The sequence below is a fragment of the Brachyhypopomus gauderio genome, chromosome 10 (assembly GCF_052324685.1).
Source record: "Brachyhypopomus gauderio isolate BG-103 chromosome 10, BGAUD_0.2, whole genome shotgun sequence".
NCBI lineage: Eukaryota > Metazoa > Chordata > Actinopteri > Gymnotiformes > Hypopomidae > Brachyhypopomus > Brachyhypopomus gauderio.
In genome coordinates, this window is record NC_135220.1 from 16,095,487 (window position 1) to 16,105,679 (window position 10,193).

The following is a 10,193-nucleotide window of genomic DNA, read 5'->3' on the forward strand; positions in this document are numbered from 1 at the left end:
ACCACATGAATCTAGACTATATCAAAGCCGCAAGACGTATGAATGGTAGGCAAGCCAGGAATAAACAATACAAAGGCAGATGCCCTTTCACAACTGTAGGACTTCTCTGAGAGGGATCTCAGACTCCAGGATCCATAGTTCCACACACAGAGTGGGATATGGATACTCAAACAGATCAATCAAGCAGATCCTGCTTCTTCTGACCACCCCCCAAAAAGCTGATGATTCAATGCAATCCAAATGTGGTGCAAAATCTTACCAAGGCGGATCAGAATAGCTCTGGAAAACTAGAAGCAGCACACATTAACTTGAGGCGGTAACAAAATTTAGGTAAGACACCTACACAGCCTATAATATGCTCAAGAGGGTTAGGGTGAAGTAGAGCTGGTGGAATATCATGATTTGGCTTCCCCCACAGTCTGACACCCGTGCAGCAGTATTCTGCCACATCCACAGTGAGTCAAAAGCAGTATCTAAGTACATGTTTTAGAACCCAACACCTGAGACCAGGCGGGACCACGACCCGACATACCTCAGATCTGTCTTCTGTCAGATCGGGAGGAGACCGCTTCCGCATTAACCAGCGGTGCAACGTGTAACATGAGCCAGAACAACTAATCATTAGTCTAATGTCTTAGAAATATGCAAACACGGGACGTTTCGGACAGACACCCTTCCAACAGCTGTGCAAACACACTCTAATTATTATTCTCAAACTGGAAATGCTCCCACACTTTTCACCAGATGGCAGTAGCACACTTCTAGTTCACGGGCCGTTGGAGAAGAAAAGCGCTCCTCGTCCACGGGAACATGGTGGATCTACCAGGGATGTTCGTCTCGTCTTTGGCGCCGAGTGAAAAATAACCCCCGTTAGTTCGCATCCTGCTTTGCTGCAGTTGTGGCCCAATCGCGATGTTTAAGAAAGCGAAAAGGTGCAATTTCAGACGACGGAACGAGTCCGACGATGAAGAGAAAGAAGAAGTTCAGAACCAGCAGCAGCTGCAGCAGCCATGCGGGCCTGGACTGGAGGACGCGAACGCGGACGGCGCTCCCGGACCGGGAGCCCAGATGCTGACGAACCACGGAAACGGACTGCAGCCAGGCCTGGCGAGGCCTCCCAAAGAGAAGAGGAAGAAGAAGGACGGGCGAGAAGAGCCTAAAGCCAGCTTGCTTAGTTTCAACGACGACGAAGGTGGGTCTGCGTGCTAGCTGTGGTGGCTAATGAAGTCTGCTAGCGGGCCGGCTAACCGCAGCTAGCTGGACGTTTGGTGGTTTGGATACTGATTTTTCACCCGGCGCGTATAGATAACCACGCAGTGACCGTTAATGGTTGTTCTTTTAGCTGTACGCCACTCGGGTTTTATCCCTGTGTTGTTTCTGTTCGGTGAAACTGTTTACTTCCTGGTTCCTTCAGACGAGACTGAAGTTTTCAGAGTGAAGAAGTCGAACCACAGTAAGAAGATCGTCAAGCAGCTGAAGAAGGAGTACCGAGAGGAGAAGACCGTCTACGTCGCGCAGGATCCCGGCTCCCGCCTCGACGGTGGGCAGCGACACACACACTTAGCTGTGCCAAGAGAAATCCAATGTTATGACAGTAGTGTGTATGACCATTGTCCTCCTCCTTCTTCAGGAGGGCCAGGTCTGTCTAGTTCAGGTGGCAAAGATGAGGTGGAGGACAGCAGAGGCAGCAGTGAACAGGGGGAGGGAGAGATGGAGGTGGAGAGCAACGATGAACAGGAGGAAGATGGCGAAGCCAAGGCCAGCGGTGGAGGGGCCTTTGCCCAGACACTGTCTGCTCTCAGTTCCCTCAGGCCAGGTTTGTTTGCCCGGGTATTTCTAGAGTCTTTGCTCGGTATCTGGGAAGGAGGTCTGTAGGCATCTCACAGTCCCTCCCCTTCCTGCAGGCGAGATCCCAGATGCTGCTTTCATCCACGCGGCCCGCAAACGTCGGCAGATGGCCCGCGAACTTGGTGGGGACACGCCCCTGGTGGAGACGGACGCGCAGAACAAGCGTCTTGTCCGGGAAGACGATCAGGGCGCCAGCGATGACGAAGACGAGAAGAGGATTGTCTTCAGCGGAGTCCGGCAGAAGAGCCAGAGGCAGAAGATAGCTGAGGAGATCGGTGAGTCCGTGCGTTAACGCAGAGGCAGATGGATCGAATGTGCCGGAAACCGCAGTGGTTTAGTGAGATAATGTGCTGACGTATTGGGCCAGGCGAGTTTGTGCTAAACAACATCAGCTTGTGTGTGTGGTTTGGTCTTTGACTTGATGACTATTGTCTTGCAATCGAGAATGTATACCTCAGTATAAATCTGGTAGAAGAGATTAATCATTTGTTAATGTAAAGTGTTAAGGAATGTGTGTGTGTGTGTGTGTAAATGCAGGTATTGAGGGTAGTGATGATGAGGCTCTGGACACTGGCCACGATGAAGAGGTCAGTCGCTGGGAGCAGGAGCAGATCCGGAAGGGCATTAGTATTCCACAGGTGAGCTCTCCTCAGCGTTCTCCAACTTCTCCAACTTCCATGCCATTTTCACAACTCAACATCCTCTTGGGTTCGATCAAATCCTTGCAGCAAATAACCAGCCTGCCTTCATTTCTTTGTCCATAGGTCCAATCCAGTCAACCAGAAGACACAAGCGCGTACTACCAAGGTGGCTACGAGGCCCAGCCCTACGCAGCGTCCTACGGCATGCCGTATGCGTACGGCCCGGTCGGGGCGGACGCTGACGGCAGGACCCTGAAGGCCGAGAGCACGATGCCCCATCCGGTCCCCAGCACCAGCCTCACCCCCGTCACCATGGCTCTGGTAAAGAAACGTCTCACGGACAGGTAGGACTGGCACGCTGCCCATCCACCAATGACTGTCCCACCGGCTCAGACGCCCCTAGAAGAGGGAAGTTGGCACGTACCTCACATGCTGAACGCCGTTGTGTTTTAAAACCGTTTGTGAACCCACCGTTCGCATATGTTGTTGACGTGGGCCGTGATTGACGCCGTTCATGAGACTGACGCCAGGCCAGGGTTTGTTCTAGTTCTCGTGCTCTTTCTGCATTTCTGGGGCTTCCTCCTCCGTTTTTCTTCATTTAGTGAGACGCTAGGTTTGAAGTTAGAGCTGTTATTGCGCAGAATGCCTGTACTTCTACCACATGTCTGCTGGTGCTACAATTTACTCAAAACCATCTTTACTTTAGACCCGACGTGCCCAACACTGTAGTTCTAACACTTACATCACATCCACACAACCAAAGGGATCAGGGGCTTCATCAAAGTCCGAATGGTTCAGGCTGCTGCGTTAGATCCAGACAGGTGCTCTGTCCGGCCCAGCACACAGACCCGCTGCAGCAGGGTCAGGACCGCCCGACGCCCCCAGAGAGTGGCGCTGCTGCCTGGGGGAAGTGCTGACGGCCCTCTCCTGTGTCCAGGCTGGGCTCTACGCGCCAGGCCCGTGACGCCAGCGCCCGGCGCTACGAGCAGATCCAACTGGAGCTGCAGGCCTCGTCCAGCAGCATCACGGGCCTGGAGGACTCGGCCCTGCACACTGCCGAGCAGTACAAATTCTTGCAAGAAATGCGAGGGTATGTCCGAGACTTGCTTGAGTGTTTCAGCGAAAAGGTAAGAAACAACACCAGACGCCCATCATTCTGTTCACCGCGTTGGCTTGACTGCTGAGTTTTGATGTGATGTGGTGCTGATGTAAATTTGATTCATTTTACTTCAATAGGAGATTTTTAGCTCTGGGGGTGTTGGGGTCCTTTTTTAATCTCTGTTTATGTAGTTGGAAGGCTTTTGTCAATAGATGCACTCAGATGTCATGTTTGATTAACCGTGAAGTAAGATGTCTGTGTGTTCATTTTCATAGAGTTGTGATTTTAAACCAGTGATGTCACTTAGGTCACTTTTGAACTGCCTGTGTTGTGTGAGTGTGTGTGTGTGTGTTTGTCCACTGTGATGGTAACCTGCACTTCCTTTACCACAACCAGATAGACCTGTAGGGGGCAGCGAAGAGCACATGTCACTCAGCTGTTTCTTCTAACGCCTTTTTAATGGCCCGTCTTTAGTTCCAGCTTTAAAGAGGAGACACCTCGGGTCCTGGTTTTTTTTTTTTTGTTTGTTTGTTTTGGCATCTTTGTGCCTTTGCTGGGGCAGTTGACGGTCATAAACATATTCAGATGGCAGTTTGTGTGTGTCAAAAAATGATCAACTGCTAGTTTTTTGTTTGTAGAAACCAGATACATATGCAGAAGCCCATTTGACCCGGCTAAAGGATAAGCTGACTGTAGGTCTGCTTTCTTGTGCCCCAGCAGAACGCACTGAGGCCCAGATCCACCCCCTTTCTCTCACTCTCTCTCACTCTCTCTCTCGCTCACTCTCCCACGTCTGATTTGGGTGCGTCTGTCACAGAACACATCGTATCTTGCAGGTGCCTGCGGTTCTGGAGCTGGAGGCTGCTATGCACCAGTTACTAAGGCAACGGGCGGTGCGGCGCGTCCAGAGAAGACAGGATGATATTAAAGATGAATCGGCGGAGTTTTCAAGCCTTTCAAGTCAGTCCATCTTGAAGGTTTTTATTATTTATTTGAATGGCCTCATTATTTTTTTTACCCCATCCCCCCCTCCCCTCCCTGACCCACCCAGACAGCTAGTATTGGCTGCTGTAGTCTGGACTTGCTGTAAGTCTGCAGTCAGCATCTAGGCCCAGACGTGTGCTTCCTTTAGCGGGGAGGATAACCTAACTCCTCTGCCCTCTACACCTCAGTAATGGGCACCGTTGCTTGTGTGCCCCTTGTGCGTGTGTGCGTAAGAGGCTGAGCAGAACCCGGGTCTAAAATCAGTGTATTCAGTTCTTTTGTGAAAATCACTGAGCCAGTGTGATACTGTCACATCAGAATCGTTGCTAAGATGCGACATCAGTAAGTATGAGTCAGTCAGTGCATTAAGTTCTCCACTAACACAGATTACGTAAGTGCATGTACACTCTAGACATTTTTAAAGCTAATGTGCAGAGTTTTAGTTGAAGATATTTATCCTAATAAAGAAGCTACCTCATAAATTGGACTTCCGGAACATGGTTGTATCTGTGTGTTGTTCATAGTAGTGATGAATATCGTGTTTAGTTCAGTCAGGACGCTGTTGTAATGGTGCAGAGCTCATTTTGGGGGGGAGGCTTATCCTGCTTCTGTCTGTCTGCAGGTAAAGCCGTCATGGCCCCTAATCTGGACCCCTTCGGCCGAGACCGTGCGGCCTATCAGGAGCTCAGCAGGCAGAGGCGGGTAGCGGAGCGTGAAGCCCGGAGGTATGGACCCCCGGACCCCATCCAGAACAGCTCGGGCCTTAGGCCTCTTGTACATTGTGAGCTGTCGTAGGGTGGTATGTTTGAGCGCGTGTTGGTGGTGTGTTGGTGGTGTGTTGGTGGTGTGCAGGGCGCGGCGTAGACAGGCTCGAGAGCAGAGCGGTAAGAGGGTGGAACACAAGGAGGGCTTGTCCAGCGATGACGAGGAAACATCCACAGATATAACCAGCTTCAACCTGGAGAGGGGTGAGCAGCTTCACCTCCATGTTCTCGCAGCTGAGCTGTTCTGTCTGATGAATGTTGTGGTTCACCTGAGTGTTTTAAGATCAGTAGCAGGTTTATCCGTTCTGAAGTCAGAAAATTTAAATTTGTTTCAGAATGTTTCAGAACTAAAAACTTTTATTGGAAAACCAATAGAATTGAAAAATTCTAATGGTTTACAAAAGTACAGCCTAGAGAAATAACCACTCAAATGTACCCAATTTACAGCTGGCCAATCAACAATCAGTTGATGAGTACCTGAATCATCATTTGTGTCTGGAAACATGCTGGGTGCTTTTGTGATACCTGCTTGTATTACTTGGACTACAAATGTTTTCACCTCCTCCTCTCCCAACCAGATCGCATTTTAAAAGAATCAAAAAAGGTGTTTGAGGACGTCGTGGAGGATTTCCATTCCTTAGACTGCATCAAGTCGCGGTTTGAGGTCTGGAGGAAGCTTTACTTTACGTGTTACAGAGACGCGTACATTGGGCTGTGTCTCCCGAAACTCTTCAACCCGCTGATCCGGCTGCAGCTCATTCCCTGGTCCCCTCTGGAGGTACATGATTCTTTCAACTAAGACAGATGGATCCCCTAGACCAGGGGTGGCCAACCCGTCAGAGACCAAGAGCCACTTTTTTTTTTTACTGTGTTACGGCAAAGAGCCACATCATACAGGGACATGTACATTGTTGACCGGGGGGTGTGTGTAATGTACAAAAAATAAGTATTATATCGCGATCGATCGCCAGTAGTTGGCAAATTAGTAACGGTAGTAAAAATGATTAGAAATGTAAAAAAAAAGTAAAAATTAAAAGTATTAGCGGCTCGCTAGGCTTGTAAACAAACTGCGCACCACGAAGCTGTAACCAGGCCACAGCACAGACCGTTTGTGCAGGTGAGCGCGCGTACCGGCTGGGGAGCCGCATGAAACCAGGCAAAGAGCCGCATGCTCATGCCCTAACCCTGACTGAGCTCCCACTACACCTGTACCAGACAGGCAGTGTTCTTAATGGCGTACTATGGGTGTGTTGGGAGCTGAGCAAGTGTGTACTGCATCTTTGATGGGTTGGGAAAAGACCGGCTGTAAATCGGTCGGGTTTTGGGATAGTTCATCCGTTTGGTGGAATGTCTCACAGTGATTAAGTGACTTGGACTAGAGGCGAGAGATGACAGTGTGGCGTTCTGTCTTTAGGAGGACTGTCCCAACTTTGAGTACATGCTGTGGTTCGAGTCCCTGCTGTTCTACGGCTACGAGGAGGACGGCGGCGAACGCCACGAGGACATCGACGCCGGCCTTCTCCCCGCCATCGTCGAGCGCGTGGTCCTCCCCAAGCTTGCAGGTCAGTCGGGTCACACCACTGGACCCAGACCGTAACGTGACACTTTGGGCCTTTGCTTCTTCCCTGACGGCTGCGTGCGTTTCTCCGCAGTGCTGGCGGACCAGGTGTGGGACCCACTCTCCCGTAGTGACACCGGCAGGCTGGTGGCCTTCATGCGCCGTCTGGTAAAGGGCTACCCCACCGTGCTGCACGGGGAAAACCGCAACACGCAGGTGAGAACGCGGCAGTCCAGACACTTGGAACCGGCGCTGGTGTCAGGGCTGCGTTTGTTTATTTGGCTGGTGATTTAATCCGAAGAAAAGGGGAGCACTGAACGAGGGCGTGATGTCACAGCAAGTGCCGTAATCCCCGAGCGGTATTCGGATGGTGACGTTTGTGTTTTGCCGGTTTGCAGGAGCTGCTGAAGACTATCGTCATGCGCACACGCCGCACGCTGGACGACGACGTCTTCATGCCGCTGTTTCCCAAAAAGTATGTCTGTCCAACCATGAGTTTTCTTTCTTTCCTTGTTTATTTTTGGAAATAGCGTAAGGTGCAGAACACAGTACATACATTCTTATAAAAGCATCCCCCCTTTTTTTCTTGAAAATATACATTCAACAAGAAAACGTGTATTTTGAATAGGTCATTTGCATAATTTGAATGTGACCTGCTTACCGGCCTTTCTGTCTTTTTTTTTTATTCAGCATCATGGAGAATAAGAACTGTGGCCCGTATCTGTTTGCACAGAGGCAGTTCTGGTCTTGTGTGAAGGTAAGAGTGAGTCCAGCCTCGTTAATGCATTACAACTATACTGCAATCATCCCCTTCATCTTCTGCTGAACTCTGAATCTTTCTTTCTTTTCTCAACACCCCCCCCTGAAGTTGCTAGGGAATATTCTGCAGTGGGATGGCATCCTGTCTCAGGGTGCGTTGAAGGAGCTCGCTGTTGACAGCACTCTAAACCGATACATCCTGTCTGCGCTGCAGGCGGCCGACGTCGGGGAGGACAGTGTGGAGAAGTGTCGTAAGGTACGAACCTCATGCGTCCGTCCTGCCGCACATGGCAGTGCCCGACTCTGCCTGCACGAGACGGCGGCGGGTGACTGTAGTCGAGCTGATCTGCTGTCATCACGATGATGTGGCTCTAGTTTGTAAAAAGGATGTGTGCTCACTGCTGCCCTCAGGTGGTGGAGTGTTTCCCTGTGCACTGGTTCAGTAGCCTCAAGGGCCAGCAGACCCTGCCACAGCTGGAGAACCTTTGTCGCTTCATGAAGCACTTGGCTGCTTCCCTGTACCGCAGCAGTCTGACGGCTTCTGACATCGACAAAAGGAATGCCAGGTAACTTTAACCCATACCCAACTTTAACCCGTTTTTTGGGGGATTGTGTGGACAGATCTTTTCAAATTAAATTTGAGGCACTTTTGTATGTAGTTAAATGTATCGGATTAGTGTCTGATTTATGGCCATGTGGGTTCAGTGAGAGCGGTCAGGTCAGACTTCGTGAGGCCTTTTGCTTCGGTTGTCCATCCTCCACACCAAATGACGATGTACACACGAGCCATTAGCATGTCCGTTTTGCTGGTTTCAATACCATAAATGTTCTATTTGTCTCAGTGGTGATGGATGCGATGGATGTATCAATGTGCACGTGTGTCATTTCGGAGGACAGATGCATTCATGTTAGAGATGGGGGTTGTTTGCAATTATGAATGTGTACCGCCAAGGTGGTCAAATCCAATCTTGAGCAAAAAATCTGAATTGACGATTAAATTCTGAAATGTGAATGTAGGCAGAATCCCATGTAACTAATCTACTAGATGCTTCTAATTTACCTAATGAGTAAAACAAGGGTGATTGGACAATGAAAACATAACCATGTCCAGTGAATGACAGTCCAAGGACCATGAATGATGTTTAAATGGATGTGTACCATATTACAAAATGCCCATTTGATGGTTGGTTGATTGCAAACAAGCATCACGCTATAATATGTATTTTAAAACATTTGACATCTAGACATGGTTTAGGTGACCAGGGCCATTTTTGTTTATGTTTGGTGCATGTCCTTCGATTGCAGTTGGTCTCCTGACCTCATGGTTACTCTCTCCTATGCAGGGAACACATCAAGGACGTGGTGAAACTTTTGGGCCGCCTTAACGCCGTTGATCACGTAATCGATGTTGCAACAGAACATGGAATTAAAGACATTAAAACACTTTTGGAGTAAATGAGAGAGATGGCCCCTGGGCACCCATGACCCAATCTCACTCTAACTCACGCTAGTGCACTGTGTATATATTGTGGATATTGTACATGTTAAGTTGGATTGTTTGTTTTTTTTAATAATCCTGTCCCCTTCTGAGGTGCCCTGGTTTTCATATTTGTGCACAGTTGTAATCTCCATTGGATTGAGATTATAGTGGCGGGGCATTGGACTGTAATCTGCAATGGATTGTTTACCATAGATTGCCAGGCTGAGGACCTGCACAAGTCCTGGAAGGAAATTGCCTGGATCTTAATCTGAGAAAATGTGCACGAGTGCCCAGTGGGAGTGTTGTACTAAGATCTTTGCAAGGTACCATTCCAGAAGGATAGTTCACTGTGAAGAAATGTTCATTCTGTTTTGATGGTGGGTTCCAATGGTGTCTTTAATAGATCTTTAAAATTTGTTCGAAATGCCTCTTCACCAGTTAATTCATTCAGCAATTCCTTCACTCCTTGCGGCTCAGCTGTTTGTGGGGATTTCTTCCATTTAAGAAAACACACAATTTTAGTGGTCAGTGACTGCAATGTTTTAAGCATTAATAAAGTGTTAATTCCATCTTTTGAAGTAATAAATGGTCCCAGCCTGTAGAAATAGCACTTGCTTATGTTGCTTGTCATACACGTCTTAAACATTCAGACATAACTTTGCCTGTATTAGCAATAACAGGAATGCTTTTTTTATTTGACATTTTGATCGAGTGTTTTATTACCTTGAATAAAAGTATCACGGTGGAAGCTTCAGCGGAACCCAATATTGCATTTAGTGAGGAATTATTTCAGTGTGATTGTTTTTTGTTGAGCTTGGTTGTGGTAACATTCAAAACATTTTTATTTATGATGCTTCAGTAGTTTAAAGATACTCATGTTCAGAAGCACTTTTTACTTCTGTATGATGTTCCGTTTTCATTCTGATCTATGATCAGATGTGTCCGTTGAAATTTATTAAAATATCAAACGTATCTATATTTCCCGTCTAAATTCTTAACCTATGGGTTTTTTTTTTATTTAACTGCACGTTTATACTAAACTTTGCGTATGACATGGCTC

At 48.3% G+C, this 10,193-nt stretch overlaps 1 protein-coding gene across 1 annotated transcript; it reads left to right on the forward strand.

The window, feature by feature from the left end:
• The first annotated feature begins 633 nt into the window (after positions 1-633).
• On the forward strand, positions 634-10,105 carry paxbp1 (PAX3 and PAX7 binding protein 1). The gene is made up of 18 exons (XM_077019945.1): positions 634-1,192; positions 1,415-1,540; positions 1,631-1,816; positions 1,905-2,123; positions 2,386-2,486; positions 2,613-2,833; positions 3,427-3,616; positions 4,425-4,548; positions 5,195-5,297; positions 5,425-5,540; positions 5,915-6,114; positions 6,751-6,898; positions 6,989-7,110; positions 7,293-7,369; positions 7,585-7,651; positions 7,763-7,909; positions 8,065-8,219; positions 8,997-10,105. Exons 1-18 carry the CDS (start codon positions 913-915, stop codon positions 9,106-9,108), a joined length of 2,694 nt encoding a protein of 897 aa, XP_076876060.1. The 5' UTR covers positions 634-912; the 3' UTR covers positions 9,109-10,105.
• Positions 10,106-10,193: the final 88 nt, after the last annotated feature.